The sequence below is a fragment of the Mustela lutreola genome, chromosome 3 (genome assembly GCF_030435805.1).
Source record: "Mustela lutreola isolate mMusLut2 chromosome 3, mMusLut2.pri, whole genome shotgun sequence".
Taxonomy (NCBI): domain Eukaryota; kingdom Metazoa; phylum Chordata; class Mammalia; order Carnivora; family Mustelidae; genus Mustela; species Mustela lutreola.
The window spans coordinates 203,010,414-203,026,978 of record NC_081292.1 but is presented as its reverse complement, the minus strand read 5'-3'; the positions used below and the strand labels follow the sequence as shown (position 1 = coordinate 203,026,978).

Sequence of the window (16,565 nt, the reverse complement as noted above, 5' to 3'; positions counted from 1 at the left end):
CACCCAAATCCTTCCAATGCAAAGATTCTAGAACTATTCCATGTAAGACATAAGCAACTAAAAGAAACTGATTCCTCCTGTTAAAATGCAGAGAAATAGGGGTGCCTGGGTGGCTCAGTAGGTTAAGCCTCTGCCTTCAGCTCAGGTTATGATCTCAGGGTCCTGTGATAGAACCCCGCATCAGGCTCTCTGCTCAGCAGGGACTCTGCTTCCCCGCCACCCTCCCGCCGCCTCCCTCTCTGCCTGCTTGGGATTTCTGTCTGTCAAAATAAAATAAATAAATTTTAAAAAAATAAAATAAATAAAAATAAATAAATAAATAAAATAAAAATAAATAAAATCTCTAAAAAAAATACAGAGAAATAATTACAGATATAGAATTAAATTATTTCTTAGAAACATTCTGGAAAGTTTGAAAACTGTATCTTTCAATACATCATTAAAGCACCAAATATTTTGCACATAAAATTTATTAAATAAATATGCTAGGAATTATGAAAAATGTTTTCACCTTTAGTTCTTAGTTTAATGAAGTACGTATTATCAACCTTATTTGCAAACAAAAGACTGCACCTAACATCTGACAAGTCTAGGACTTGTCGTTACCAGTCACGTAAAAGATCACCAAGAACAGAATTACTTTTCATGGTTCAGTCAGCTTTTATTTCCACACTGAGACTTTCAAATATAAAAATCAATCATACTATCTTCCTATATACATCTATCAACACAAACATGGACATAGGAAACCATATTAATTTAAGATAAGCAAACATCTGTCTCCAGAACTAAAATCAAACTGAAGATTGAAACAGATCACCATCTTTCAACTCTTTGTTAAATGTCTTTAAAGTTCAAAGATGTTAAACATTTAACAAATAACTCAGTATATTTTTACAACGTGTGTATATATTTAAATGGCAATGGTCTCATAATCTCTGGTCACCCTTTGGACTTAACACTGTAGTTAGGCCAAAACAGATCAGTATTAGTGTTAAGTACAGTGTCTTACCTACAGAACACGCATTCTTCATCATACAGAATTGTATTATCAAATATGAGTTAATTCTTTTTGTTTAATTTAGGAAAAAAGAGGAAGACACTCTCATTTATGTTTTTAGCGCAGCACAATATCCTAGGAATTTAAAAAAATTTTTAACAAAAATTGATAGCATTCTACTAAATACTTCACAATTAGATTAACTAATTTAATCCTCATAACAACCATGGAAGGTAGATGTAATTATCTTCATTCCCACTTCTCAGATGAGGAAATTATAGTACTAAGAGGTACAGAAATTAAATTGAAGTCACAAAGTTTGGAAATGGCAGCGCCCCAATTTGGACTAGGCAGTCTACTATTGTAAGCTCTCTGTTTCCACGCACAGCCTCCAGTGAGAACCCCAACCTCCTCTCAGGGCTCTGAATCTGGTGGGATATATCATATAAGCTCACTAACTCTCTATAGAGTTGATTTCCAAATCAGTTAAGACTAGACCTTTATAATAACAACAGAGATGATTTTCTTTTTAATCATTTTTTAAAACAATCAAGTGAATTTTATAGAACTATACACTGAGAAATCCAAAATTTAATTTAAACAGAAAACACATTATAAAGTTTCCTTACCGTCCCAGCTCTTTAGATGTAAGTGTATAAAAATTATTAAAGTTTTCCATTTTCATTGGAGTTTGAGGAGTTGTAGTTAGCAAGCCTGAAATACTTCGGCAATCAAACCTTCTCCGCGACATGTTTGATGACTCCCAGATATGCCTTCTTTAGTCACTTATTTTTACCTATTTAAGAAAAGAGAAGACACAGGATATAACTTAAATGCAATTAAGAAAAAAAAAAAGATGTTATCTCAGGCACACAGGATGTACATTATATTTTACAGCTCCATATTTAGCTCTAAGGTACAACCAAAAAAAGAAAGGAAGAAAAATAGATAGATTGATTTAAATAGTACATTCTCTCTCTGCCTGCTTCTCTGTCTACTTGTGATCTCTCAAATAAATTTTTTAAAAATCTTTTAAAAAACAAAGGGGGTGTCTGGGTGGCTCAGTGGGTTAAGCCTCTGTCTTCTGCTCAGGTAGTGATCTCAGGGTCCTGGAATCGAGTCCCACATTGGGTTCTCTGATCAGCAGGGAGCCTGCTTCCCCATCTCTCTGCCTGCTTCTTTGCCTATTTGTGATCTCTCTTTGTCAAATAAATTTAAAAAAAAAATTAAATAGCACATTCTACCCACAAGGAAGGCAGGAGGTGGAAAGCACACACATAAATTCTATTACCTTTATTGTACTTGAACTAACTTACTGATTTTATTTCAGAATAAAACTACTGTAAAAATCTTCAAGACCTCTCAAATTCTTAAAAAATAGTTATAATTTTAATACAAGCAATCATTCAATTTCATTTTTAAACCCTCATTCTTTAAATTTATATCTTCACATAAGATTTTAACATAGCAAGGTAATGATTATTCATTTTAAATTTAATTTTACATAGCCAAATTTGGTAATGAGTTCACATTTTGTGAGTTATATTACTGACTTCTGAAAAACTACAAGAAATAGAACTTATTTAACAGACTACCTACATTTCAATATTAAACTCAAGCTTTCATAAGTCTTTTTTTCTTTCGATAGAACCAAGCTCTATAACTTTGTTGAATAAGCTAATGACCATATACAAAGCCTTATTCTACAATTCTATATCTTGAACTCATATTTACCTGCAACTTTGTGATATTTACATGTATTCAGTTTTAACAACAAAACTACCATTTCATGAATTCACATAATTGTAGACTATGTATTTTATAATAGTTAGGACTTCCTGCTATGGGTATCTAACAAAAGACCCAGTATTAGTCTCCTAGCACCCTCTTTCAATAACCCCCTAAGGCTTTTGTTGTTTCTCTGCCACATTTTTCCTCCACTTATTTCCTTGACATGTACTGTTCTTTATCTTCCTAAATTCAAATGACAACTATATTCAATTTAATAAGCAATGTGATAACAGTTTATTGTTTTCAGTTTCTATATTTTCTTGGTTTTATTCTTAAGTCAACAATTTTTTTCCTCTAAATCTGTTGATCTTTGGAGAAACGAAGACCTAAGTAGTTTTGGTGTACATTTCTAGCGGTCTATGGGTTGCCAAGTAGCGTTCTGAAAAATGGCATTTGGACCGAATCACAGCTGGGTCTGAATCACATTTATCCATCACACCAGCTATGAGATCTTAACTAAATTACTTAAACTCACTACTGTTATGGACCAATTGTGCCCCTCCTCTCAAAATTCACATGTTGAAGTCCTAGACCTCAAAATGTATCTGTATTTGGAGTTAAGGCCTTCAAAGCAGTGATTAAGTTAAAAATGAGGTCATTAGGGTGGACCCAAATCCAACAGGACTGGTGTCCTTACAAAAAGTCATTAGGCCACAGAAACATACAGAAGGAAAACCAGGTGAAGACACAGGGAGAGGAAGGACATCTGCAAGCCATAGAGAAAGGCCTTAGAAGAAACCACTCCCACCAACAGCATGATCTCAAATTGCTACTCTCCAGAATTATGGGAAAATGAATTTCTGTTGTCTAAGTCACCTGATCTGCAGTACTTTGTCATGGCTGTGTGGGAAACAAATATAGTTACTTAAAAAAAAAAAAAGAAAGAAAAGAAAAGAAAGAAATATTTCAGATGTACAGGAAAGGATACAAATATCCTAATAAACACTTGCTTTTTCAATCTCATTGTTCTGTCATATTTCATTTAAATTAAAAATAAATAAGACAACACAGATGCGGTTGAAGTTGGTCCCTTTTTTCCACACGCAGTTTATATTCTCACCAGCACTAGGTGGGAGAGCTTATCATTTCTTTGCCAACATTTGTCCCAATAGGCTTTTAACTTTGGCTATTCTAGTGTGATGAAGGGAAATGAAACTTTGTGATTTACTTTGCATTTCTCTAATTACTACTGCGGAAATCTTCAATTCTACTTCCTCTGAAGTATGGATTATAATAGAATCTATCTTACACAGCTCTATGGATTAAGATTAAAACACGATGTACTCAAATAGAATGACACTGGAACAGTGCTAACCATGAGAGTACATCATGATTTTTCAGTAAGTAAATATTGTTAATATTCTACCTAAAGATACTCTCTACACTGTCCTGGCTGTTGGTAAGAAGTTGTACTGCTTCCATATACAAAACTCTCACCACAGGTTAGCTTAAACTCAATTCTTAAAATTCGGCCCTTTTTTGCTGTGTTTTGATAAACTATTTGTGTACTTACTTAGATCTGATGGTATGCAATTACAATGGTCATATATTCCTCTCAGAAAAATCAAAATAGTCACCAATTTCTATGCTCAGTCTACTTTTTTCCGGGTCATCTTTGGGTTTTGACAATTTTTTTCCATGTCTGCTTATGATTGCACTTGTATTATACATACATATATACAGAAATAAGGGATGTATCTATATCATGGATACAAATTGGGCTACATTCCCAACACTGTCCATCAATCAGGCCTTGGGAAATATAAGAAATACATGTTAAGTTCAATCATAGAGACAAAGTATAAGCTCTTGATTCTGAGATATTCACTTCATCTAGATTCTAGAATCTAAGATCTTTATCTCATGCTGTAAAATATCAGCTACAAAGTGATCTACTCATAAGAACTCTAACAGAACTAATTTTTTGAGTATTTTCTGCTCTCAAGTTCCCAAAGAGTCAATATGGATCTCTGATGTAGTGAAAGATTCATGCTCAGTGAAATAGGGTTTATAATAACGAAAAAAACAAACTTGTTCAATAAATGAACCCCAAAGTCCAAAAGTGTTTAAATATACCTAAATAATAGGATACCATATACTCAAAAATCATGCTTTCAAAGACTGTTTTTAACTCCTATAATATTAAGTGAAAAAAGGGAGACAGAAAAAGTATATGTACTATGATAATTTTGTGGCAAAAATATAAAAACAAATAGAAGGAAAGACTGGAAAACTAGGACAAAACGTTAACAGTAGTTTTCTCTGAGTGGGGGATTATGGCAGTACTTATACTTTCCAAGTATTTTAAGTATCTACACTAAGTAGGTACTACTTTACTAATAGGCAAATAATTAGCAAATACCCTTGGATAAAAAAGATGGCTGTGTATATATATGGCTAGACTCTGAACGCAGAAACTTACCCAGTTGCAACAGCAAAATATATCTCTTTACACATTAAGGGTTTACTTGGCTATAGGTTCAAGAGCCATTATTGCTCAATTTTTTTTTAAGGCTTCAGAGTTTCCTCTGCATTTATATAGAGCAGATGGCATTCACTCTCCAAGTAATATGTCAGTTCTAATGCAGAGACCATATAAGCATTCAGGGTAAACACCAAACAAGAATTAATGCCTTGTTTAATACTGGATAGAAAAGGCAATTTAAAAAATTCTGAATTAATGTTATAGTTACAATTCTATATAATGTGTAAGAATTTGTAACTTTAAAATATACACCTTTATTATGAGTATTGCTTATGAGAATCTAGACTTATCCTGGGACCCCCTTCCCTCCCAAAATCTAAAATGTGATTCCAAATATACAAATAAATATTGTTTTGTAATACCTATTATTTGGTTAGATTAGAATGAAAAAGAGCTGGCTTTTATAAAGTATTGATAAGATAATAGTAAAACAAATAGGGCCTTGTTAAATCAAGCTACTTGAGAGTATTTCCTAACACTGGACATTGTCTCATGTTTTTAATTTTTTACCCTAACAAATTTTCCTCCCCTTACATGTACTGTTGGTTATCATAATGCTGAATATACCCACAGGCATTTTTATGACTCTAAATGTAGCTTAAAACAGCAGTGGGCAATCAGCAATTCTTTTAAATACATGTTAATAAAAAAATCATTTTTTGAATTGTGATAATTTTACTCTAGCTGGGAATATGGTGAAATACCAACTATGTCTCAGAATAAAGAGCAAGCACATTTCTGAAAACAGAACATTACACTTACCTACTTACTCTTAAAATAACGGTATTACAGACTGCTTAAGGCATGCCTTTAGCATCCTGTACGTTTATTTTCCTTCTATTTACTGAACCTGAACAGGTTACCCCAGCCTAGATATTTTTCCATTTCTTCTCCTTTGGCCAATTTTACTTATAATGGAGCATGAATGTTACACTTTGTCCAAACCCTCCACAAACATCTGGCTGCCCGTCACATAAGGTTTAACCCTTGGGTACATGAAGGTTATCAGTCAACCCTCTCCTCTGTGTATCTTCCTGAATTTCCAAACAATTTCTCTTTAACTCCACAATTGCAGACCTTTTGTTTTCTACTAAATTCACATAACTGATTCTAAATTACCAATATGTCTCAATCTATTTGAAATTCATTTCATAACACTTTATTAGGCTACACTAATAAAATCTTAAGGGACTTAGTAGGTAAATGTGTTTGTGTGTGTGTATAGAGGTACACAATTATAGAAACAATCAGGCACTAGAAACAGTAAGAGGGTACTAGAAGGCAAGATAAAATTAAGCTTCCAAGTATACAGTACCTCTAACTTATTCTCAAATATTTTTCTTTTATTAATTCCCATCACAATAATTACAATAAGAATTCAGATATGGGGGGCGCCTGGGTGGCTCAGTGGGTTAAGCCGCTGCCTTCGGCTCAGGTCATGATCTCAGGGTCCTGGGATCGAGTCCCGCATCGGGCTCTCTGCTCAGCGGAGAGCCTGCTTCCCTCTCTCTCTCTCTCTCTGCCTGCCTCTCCATCTACTTGTGATTTCTCTCTGTCAAATAAATAAATAAAATCTTTAAAAAAAAAAAAAAAAAAAGAATTCAGATATGGATCGGTGAAGGAAGTAACAGAAAATGTTAGGCTTGATGTGGACCTTAACCTACTTGAAGGGAGACAGCACTGTGATGTGATTTGTAAGACACAACAGTCCCTGTAAAACCTTTAAATAGCTCTATTTAAATATTTAAAAAATATTCATTACAATATTCATTTAGAAGTTATCAATAAAAATGTTTTACAGAAATAGGATATAGCATATACAATATATGAGAACATCTAGAGAATTGTCTGCTTTGATCGCTTCATTAGCTACCCAGTATCTATAACCAAAGCCCTTACTGCATGACATACGAAAGGCTTTGAAGCCAGGTACACACCAGTTTCATTTCCTGCCACATTCTTTTTTTTTTACCCCTCTACATCTCTGTTCTACTTTTCTGCCTGAAATGTTCTTTCTACTTGTCCTTAAATGGATAAGTCTTCTCACACATATCTCAGCATAGAAGGTCACCTCACCCAGGAAGTTTTGCCTAAAATTCACAGGTTGGTTTAAACGCCTCTCCTTTACCTTTCAAACAGGAGGAATAGGACGACCCTCAACACACTTCTTTACTTGAACGTGTAACATGTTAGACAACAATTCTCTTTAGTGTCTAAAGGGCAACAACATTTGTTTTTGTGTCTAAATCCCTAATAGGGTATCTGGCACCCAGTACGAATTTTTTTTAATGTTTCAGGAACTGAGTTATAAGAATTATGAAATACAGCAACAAGAGTTTTTAGGTGAATCTCGTATCTTCAAGGGTTGAGCAAAACTTGAGGTTCATCTTGAAATTATAGCATTGGTGCTTCAAGCACCTTAGTCTCTGCTTAATCAGTATTTGGCTAAATAAAATAAGAAATGTTCTGAATTGTTATTAGAGAATTTCAGTTTTAAATGGGATAGCCATAAAGCCTAGAAATATGGATAACAATGTTTTATCATATATTGTAATGTAATACCAACAGATCATTTGTTTTGTATTTACCTGTCTTTCCAGACTAGGTGACCACCTGTTTTTTGTGAATAACAACTTCAGCTAAAAATATCAGTATTTTAAAAGCTATCTTATTCAAGAAATTCAGATATCTGTCCTGCTAAGGAATGACAAATCTACATGATCATGAAGTAAATTCAAAAAGCAACAGCAAATGAAGAAAGGCACAAGACTAGGGAACCTGGGAGGCTCAGATGGTTAAGCATCTGCCTTCGTCTCAGGTCATGATCCCAGGGTCCTGGGTCCAGTTCCCAGCTCAATGGGGAGTTAGTCTGCTTCTCCCTCTGCCTCTCTCCCCTGCCCATGCTCTCACTCAAATGAATTAATAAAGTCTTAAAAAAAAAAAAAAAGAAAGAAAGAAAGGCACAAGATTATAGGGAAACAACTCCTTTGTATGTCAGCATTTTAGAGCTACCAAGTTTTCCCTAGGAAACAGAGGAACTGGAGATTTATCTAGCATCCATCAACATAAGGAAAGAACTTTCTGCTAGTGTGGCAGAAGAATCCATTTTAGTCACTGAACAGAAATAAAGGTATTATTGTAGAGATAAGGATGAAGATGATTTTCGATTTCCAGGAAGAGACTATATTCCTTCTACTAGTTGTATTCTAAAACAGGTTTTGTTTGTTTGTTTGCTTCTAAAGATTGAATAGGAAGTCAAGAATTTAATTATTTGAAAATCACAAAAGGAAGCCAGCTAACTCACTCTAGCCCAGCCAGTCAGTATATACAACCCAAGGGCTGAAGTTCCAGGTAACAACCCCAGGTCTGATTCTATGCCTTTCTTCAGAAGAAAAATTAAACCCTGTAGCTGTGAACCAGGATAGGAAGATGTTGAAAAACAGAAATAAAGTGGACCAACAAACACACAGTGCTTGTCGTTCATCAGATGGAAAATTAAGTTTCTACTGTAAAATAAAGTACTGTTTACTGACTGCACTGCTGAAGTACTGTTTGTTCAGTAGCCATTACAGTAAAATGGGATATGATCCTTTAAGGATTTAAAGATGAAACTACCATCTCACTGTTAATATCAAAATTTTTAAATGCTCAAAGTATAACTATGCCTTCTTTGGGTGAAGAACTTGCAAAGGGTCAGGGATGCACTGAAATACACATATAAATGTTAGACGAAACTGATTAATTTAGATGTTTAAAGTGGCATTGAAGTTCAAGGTTAAATGTTATTGGAAAAAATGATAAATCAAAGAAATTTTTAAAAATTTAAATAGGTCTTGAAAATTGCAGCATCACCACATACATTAAAAAATTTGTAACTTAATTTATAAGCAAATTTGTTAGTTTGAAAGAGTCAAAGAAATATCCTTTGAAAATAACCTATCACAGAATATAAACTACTTAAAAATAAAATCATAGAATTTTGTCATCAATATGGTGGCAAGCTAAAGCAACTAAAATAAAGTTTTCCCAAGGGGAAAGGAAGTAAATAAATGACTGTTAATGTTTCCCACAGATTGCAAAAGAATTCTTTAAAAAAAAAAAAAAAAAGGATCAAAATCCTTTAAAAGCAGTAAATCTAAGAGCACTGTTCTTAGCTGCAAATTTTGTATACAGGAAATATGCACTACAATATATTACACATGCAATTTTGAGACAATTTTAGGATTTAGTGAAAGTGTTAGGAATTGATTTCCTTGATTCATGGATTTTAAATTAGGTCTCTTGGGTACAACAAATTTTTGATAAGGATGGTCTCTCATAATAATCAAACATTCAAAACAAAGTTTTTGAAATATGTATAAGTATTTACTTAACACCAGTAAAGCACTGCCAACACAAGCTTAAAAATAAAATTGTTTGATTAGAAACATGCCATAAAATGCTCGTGTCTTGGGGGACCTGGGTGGCTCAGTGCATTGGGCAGCTGCCTTCGGCTCTGGTCATGGTCTCAGGGTTCTAGGATGGAGCCCCACCTGGGGTTCTCTGCTCAGCGGGGAGCCTGCTTTACACCCCCCCACACACACCCCATCCTGCTGCTCTGCCTACTTGTGATCTCCTTCTCTCTGTGTCCAATGGATAAATAAAATCTTTTAAAAAAAATGCTTGTGTCTTCTTCAGATTTGTTATTAACGTGCTGCCACGGTGATCAATTAGTCAAGGTGTGACTTTCCTAGAAACTGATTCTGTCTTAACCAAATTGGAATTCGCTACTCAGAGTACAAGAGCAACTACAGCCGTTCTGTCCACACACACAAAAGAAATACTTTAAAGTTACTACACAAGTTTTACTTTTAAGACTTAAATATATTGCCATGTAAATATATTTCCCTTCAATTTTAGACCCATAATTTAGTAAATGATCTAAAATGCATACTATGTATCTCAAATATTGAACTTTTAATAGCTCCACTTATTAAAGTATCAGAAAATTTAAAAAGAAAGAAAGAAAGAAAGAAACATCTCACCGAAGGATGGATGGGGAAGAGAGGTCTTAAATGAGGGCACTGTTTCTATGGACCAACTTTTTCAAAAATACAAAGTTCTACGGTGATGTTATTTAATAAAAACGGTAGAAGTAGTTGAAAACTACTTCTGGACAGTTCCCGGTACAGCAATAAAACAGCGCATCAACGAGGAAAAAAGGTGTCCCCTCCTGTCCTTTGACAAGCCCGCGCCGGTGGGTCCCCCCGCGCGGTCGCGGACGCCGGCCCCGCTCGCCCCGCGCCCCGGCCGGCCCCGCGCCCCGGCCAACCCCGCGCTCCGCGCACGCGTCTCCGAGACGGCGCTTAAAGGGGCCGCGCCCGCGACCGCCACGGCAGGCCCCGCGCCGCGCGAGTCCCGGCGGTCAACACGACGCCGGCCACGCCGTGACTGCGGGCACTTGGACCATCACGGGGCTGTATTTTTTAAGTGTATTTTTCCTTCCTAATTTTACTTTGCAAGTCTGTGAGCGTCTCCCGGGCCATCACCGACGGGGGAGAGCCGCTGCCCGCGGCCGCCGGCACGCGGTCCCCGCCGGCGTGGCCTCCGCTCATCCCTCCCGGGGAGCCACCCGGAGCCTCCGCCTTCCCCGCAGTACGACGAAGAGCCGCGCGAACCCCCACAGTCCCCGCGGGGCTGTGTCGCTTCAGGGTGGCTCGTGCGCACGCAGGGGCTTTACAGGGCGTCAGAACAACACCGGGTCGCTTTAGTTTACCCAAAGGACGGACACTCGTCCTCTCTCTTCGGGGCTGTACAGGGCTCTCCCGAGCGGCGACGGCACATGCCCCACGGGACGAGCCCCAACTTTGAGGGGACGGAAGGCAGCCGCGAGCGGGACGCGTCCACCAGTCCAGACGGGAACGCGCCCCGTGGCCACCACAGCGGTGCAAAGAGGTCAGGGAGGACCACCTCGACGCGACGTGGACAGGGGCGCGGGCCGGCCACGGGCGACGGGAGCCCCGCGGGACGCGACCGGGGAGAGGCCGGGCCGGGGGGCGACGGCGCACACGCAGCCACACACACGCGCGCACACGCACGCACGGACACGCGCCCCCACTGAGGGGGCTGCGAGGGCCACCGCACGCCCCAGCCCCGCACCCCAGGGAAGCCGCTAGGCAGGACTCCAGCCGGGGCGGCCGGGCCACCCGACGGGCGGCGGACCCGAGTCCACTCCATCAGGCCGGGATCCGGGTTCTGAGGGGCCCCGAATCCGCCCACGCCGCCGGCATCCCTCCTCTGGACCTCCCCCGCGTTAGGGGGTGGGGGTGGGGGTCCCCGTACCCAAGAGGAAGGGGGCGGGCTCAGGGATTCGGAGTCGCAGCCCGGAGCCCACCCACCAGCCGCGGCAGGACCGCGTCGCGCGAAGCGAAAGGCACTGACCGCTCGGGCCGCAGCAGGTCCTCTCGGGGCTGCCCCCTCCGAGGGGGCTCTCGTCCCGCCCCGCGCCGGCGGCCACCACACGACTGCTTCTCCAGCTCTAGCCCCGTGAGGCGCCAGGGAGCTCCGAGCGCGGCAGGACCCACTTTTACTCTTCTGGACAGCGGCCCACAGCGTGACCGGTTCCTGTGAGGTGGCTCCCGGCGACGGCAGGGCAGACGCGGACCCGGGCTTACAGTTGAGGTTTGAAAACTGCAGCCGCGTCGCGGGGCCGAGCTCTAAGCCAGACCCCACCCCCGAGGCCGAGAGAGCCAATCCGAGCGCGCACAGAGGGCGGGGCTGTCACGTGACGGCTGGGGCGGGGCGCCGGCCGCGGCGCGTGCTGAGGGGCGGGCTTGGGGGGCGGTGCCCAGACCCGGAGCGGGTGTGGCGGGTGGGGCCGGAGGCCGAGCGGAGCAGGTGGGGCACGGGGGTAACCGCGGCGAGGGAGGGGTGAGACAGGCGCTCGCCGCCGGCGGCCGTAACTTCGACCAGGTGCTCGGTTCGCTGCCTTCAGAGCGGTCAGCCCGCGAGGCGCGAATACGTGCACACTGGAAAGAGGAAGAAATAGTGAGTCCCAGCGGCTCACTCGTTCCCAGACTTCTGGACCCACCGGACTCGGGCTTCCTGACCCTCCCGAGTCCCCTTCCCGACGACGTGACGCCCCCCGAGAGCGGAGACCCAGTTCGCGTCAGCCTGGCCAGCATCAGCACCCCTGGGCGTTACGGAGCCCGAGCCCCGCCGCCGCAGTTGGCCCGAGGAAGTGGGGGCCGTGGACGCGAGTCTGCAGAGGGCGAGCTGCTGACCTTCCGTGTAGGGCGCTAAAGCGAGGGACGAAAGCCCGCGGCGGCCACTCGGGATCCGTCGCCCCTTGAAGAGAACGAAAAGGTTGCAAGTTCTGTGCACGACAGGATCGAATTTTTTTTAAAAATATGTATAATCTAGGATTGGTTGCAGAGTATATTGACAGTAATTGGAAAATCCATCGGGAGAGAAAATATATCAAAAGAATAACATTCGGGCAATATTTATTTACTTATTTAAGATTTATTTATTCTAGAGAGAGAAAGTGTATGAGCGTGAGAAGGGGCAGAAGGAGACGGGAAGCGAATTCTCAAGCAGATCCCCGCGGAGTGCTGAGCCTACCTGGGACTCACCCAAGGACCCTGAGATCATGACCCGAGACAGAATCAAGAGTCAGCTGCCTAACCAATGGAGCTGCCCAGGGGCGCCCCGTCAACATTTAAAGAGGAGGTTTTCTTGTTCTATCCCAGAAAGCCAAGCAAATTCCCATGAAGCCATCTGTTATCTCTTCCATACTGTATTTTTCTAAGATAAATGCATAAAATGCCTTATAATCATTTAATGAAGTCTGCTTGTTTTTACTTAACAGATTCATCCCAATTTAATGTGTCACTTGGAGAATGCTGCTTTTATCTTTCAAGTTTCTTGCTGCTAACAATTGAACTGACCAGAGAGGTCTATGGTTAGCATGGAAACAAACAACCGAAAAGCCACATGCTGAAATGGACTTTTCCGCTATCAGCATCTAAGCGTTCACAAACCAATAAGACTTTTCCCATTTTTCTTTTACGAACACTGGGGTAGCATCCCAGAGGTCTCAGTACCAGCACTGGAAACAGTAATCTCTGGGAATCACAAATATCATCATAATGATTTTGGGTTTGTGTGTGTGTAATGCTAGAAATTCCTCAATTACATTTGATCAATCTCTATACACTCAATCTACTTTCTCCTCTGTCACCAACCCAGTCCCATGTCACTTCACACCTAGAGGAGGACCTTCCTCCATCACTGCTTTAAACCAACCCTCCTTACTCACAAGCCCTGGGCTCTAACCATCAGCTTCTAGAGGATCTTTTCATATCTTGCATTTCCTGCCCCTGTCTTGCCTCCAGATTTTCACCGTCTCCTCATCAGCACCTGTTCACCAATTTCCAACCATAAGAAGGCTTCCCTCTCCAGAAATCAGAAATCTTTGCTGATTTCTCCTTTCCACTCTCAGCCTGATCACCTCTTTGCCTTATTGCTTAGTACAGGGCTCACACTGTATTTTTTCCATATGTTTCTTTTATGCCCCTAAATAGATTCTTAACCCTTGTGCCTAATGTCGGATTCGCCAGCTGGGATTTAGCACATTATCCCAAAAAGATTCAACTACACTTGCTTGGCCTCAGGCACTGCGGTTCAAGTAACAGGGACTTCCTGGTGTTGAGAAGTGGACTGTGCCATCTGTGGCCTTACAATAAAATCCAGAGTCAGTTATGTCCCTCCATCCAATTGCATTTACCTAAAGTCATTCATAACCTTATCAAAGATGCATGTTTTGTTCTCATTCCTTTGAGTAGGAAATCTTCATGTGACCTAATGGTCATTTTGTGGGCATTGCGTCTGACCACACAGTTCATTAAATTGATCCTCAGATGCCACATACTGACCACGGATGGTGGTTGCTATGGGCTTTGTACCTGCCAAACCCGTATGTTGAAGACCTAACCCCCAGCACCTCAGAATGGGACTGTATTTGGAGATCAGGCCTCTAAAGAGATAATTGAGGTAAAAATGAGATTATATAGGTGAGAGGTAATCCAGGATGAAGAGATTACACCAAAAACAAAATGAAAAGGCACCCTATTGAAATGGGAGGAAATACTTGCAAATCATGTGTCTGGCAAGGTGTTAACATTCAAAATATGGAAAGAGCTCGCACAACCCCATAGCAAAAAACAATCTGATTTTAAAATGAGCAGTAGGTCTGAATATTTTCCCAAAGAAGTCATACTTGTGGCCAACAGGTAAATGAAAAGATGCTCAACATCACTAATCATCAGGGAAATGTAAATCAAAACCACACTGAGATGTTACCTCATCTGCCAGTCAGAACGGTGATTATCAAAAAGACAAAAAAAGAGCAAGTATTGGCGAAGATGTGGGCGACAGGGGAACCTGTGTGCACTGTGTAAATTGGTACAGCCATTATGGAAAAGTATAGAGGGTCCTCAAAAAATTAAAACATGACAACTATATGATCCAATAATTCCGCTTCTGAGTATTTATGCAAAGAAAACAAAAACATCAACTCAGAAGGATGTATTCGCTCCCATATTCACTGCAGCATTATCTACAGTAGCCAAGATACGGAAACATCCTAAGTGTCCGTCAGTGGATGAATGGCTAAAGAAATTGTGATGCATACACAACATAATACTATTCGGTCATAAAAGGGAATAAAATCTTGCCATTTGCAACAATATAGACGGACCTCAAGTTGAAATAAATGCAAAGCGAAATAAGACAGACAAGTACCCTGTGACCTTACTTCTATGTGGAATTAAAAGCGAAATAAAACAAAAAAACCAAGCTCCTAGATAAACAACAGATTGGCGGTTTCTAGAGATGAGGGGTGAAGAAGGTGGAAGAAATGGGTGAAGGGGTCAAAGGTCACTATATTGCGCCACTTATAAAATAATTAAGTCATGGACATACAATGTACAGCATAATGAATATAGTTAATACTGTATTGCATATTTGAAAGGTGCTAAGAAAATGGGTCTTAAAAGTGCTCATCACTAGGAAAAAAATGTATTGGTAACTATGTAGGGGGACGGTTGTAGACTAGACTTACTGTGGTGATTATTTTGCAATGTACAAAATATCAAATCATTATGTTGTATACCTGAAACTACTATAATATTACCTGTCAATTATGTCTCGATTTAAGAATAATTCTGAAAAGAGAGATTACAACACAGCCTGAGGGGTGACCCAGTGAGAAGGCCGTCACCTGCGAGCCAGGGAGCGAGGCCTCAGCGGAAACCAAACACGCTGACATCTTGATCTTGGACTTCTAGCTGCAGGACTGTGAGAACATCATCTTCTGTTGTCCAGGCCATCCGTTCGGAGCTGATTGTTACGGAAGCTCCGGCAGGCTGGTACTGCGGTCCTGCCAGGTGCGGCCCATGAATCACCGTCCGTGACCGGGCCTGGGGGTCCTTTCTGTTCGCGCTACGGTATTCGCCACGCAGTGCCCGGGAAAGCGACCCTCCCCCATCCCACCAGGTTCATCACCAGAAGCTGAACACATAGGACAGAAGATATCTGGACTTAGCCTCCCTGATCACACAGTTATTCAATACAGATGCCCAGGAAGGTGGACTTTTACACGGTGAAGAAGGCCCAAATTTAAAACTCCTGCCGTGGACATATGCTCCTTCTGAAGAAAGCCTTACCAGTCATTACTGTGTCCCGACCCTACAGTTCAATCCATGTGGCAAGAACCAAATAGATGCTACTACCTGTCTCCAGCTGGATAAGCCAGAAAATTGTGACCAGACTAAATTTAGGCGGCCAGACACAATTGTAGGGGCAAGACACTCTGAAGGGGCTTGGCTCGAACTTGCACCCAGCAAGGGGACTCAGGCTGCGTGGACACAGGCTGGTCCACAGGGAGGGAGGAGTGCTGGGTAGGTCACACTGCGTTAGCCATGGTGTCTACAGCCCGTCCCAGTCTGGGGAGCACTGGGGACCGCAGAGTCCTCCCGTCCCCTGGCTCTCTTAAACCCTGTTAGCAAAGGTAATTGGGGGAAGTCTTTCCTGATGAGAGTAATGAGCCAGACTGGTACAGAGCGATGCTAATCTTTTCCTCAAAGGGTGATACTAGTCTTTTTTCCAAAGCACCTATGACTGATGATCTAGATTGCCATTCAGACCACCCACCACACCACAGTTGATAGAGTATAAGCTCCAAAACCATCATAAAAGGAATATCATGCAAGCTGCATATGTCTTTTTTTTTTTTTTTAAGATTTTTAT

At 41.1% G+C, this 16,565-nt stretch overlaps 1 protein-coding gene and 1 long non-coding RNA gene across 2 annotated transcripts in view; one reads left to right on the top strand and one right to left on the bottom strand.

The window, feature by feature from the left end:
* Positions 1-11,954, bottom strand: part of STK17B (serine/threonine kinase 17b) — a 30,872-nt gene extending 18,918 nt beyond the window's left edge. Inside the window, exons 1-2 of the mRNA XM_059168543.1 lie at positions 11,697-11,954; positions 1,630-1,796 (exon numbers count right to left, since the gene is read on the bottom strand). Of these exons, the coding sequence (XP_059024526.1) occupies positions 1,630-1,751 (122 nt within the window). The 5' untranslated portion in view covers positions 1,752-1,796; positions 11,697-11,954. The remainder of the gene's footprint in view (positions 1-1,629; positions 1,797-11,696) is intronic.
* A 94-nt stretch (positions 11,955-12,048) lies between these two features.
* Positions 12,049-13,098, top strand: LOC131827637 (uncharacterized). The gene is made up of 2 exons (XR_009352094.1): positions 12,049-12,620; positions 12,793-13,098. It is a non-coding gene; the product is annotated as an uncharacterized LOC131827637 (long non-coding RNA).
* Positions 13,099-16,565: the final 3,467 nt, after the last annotated feature.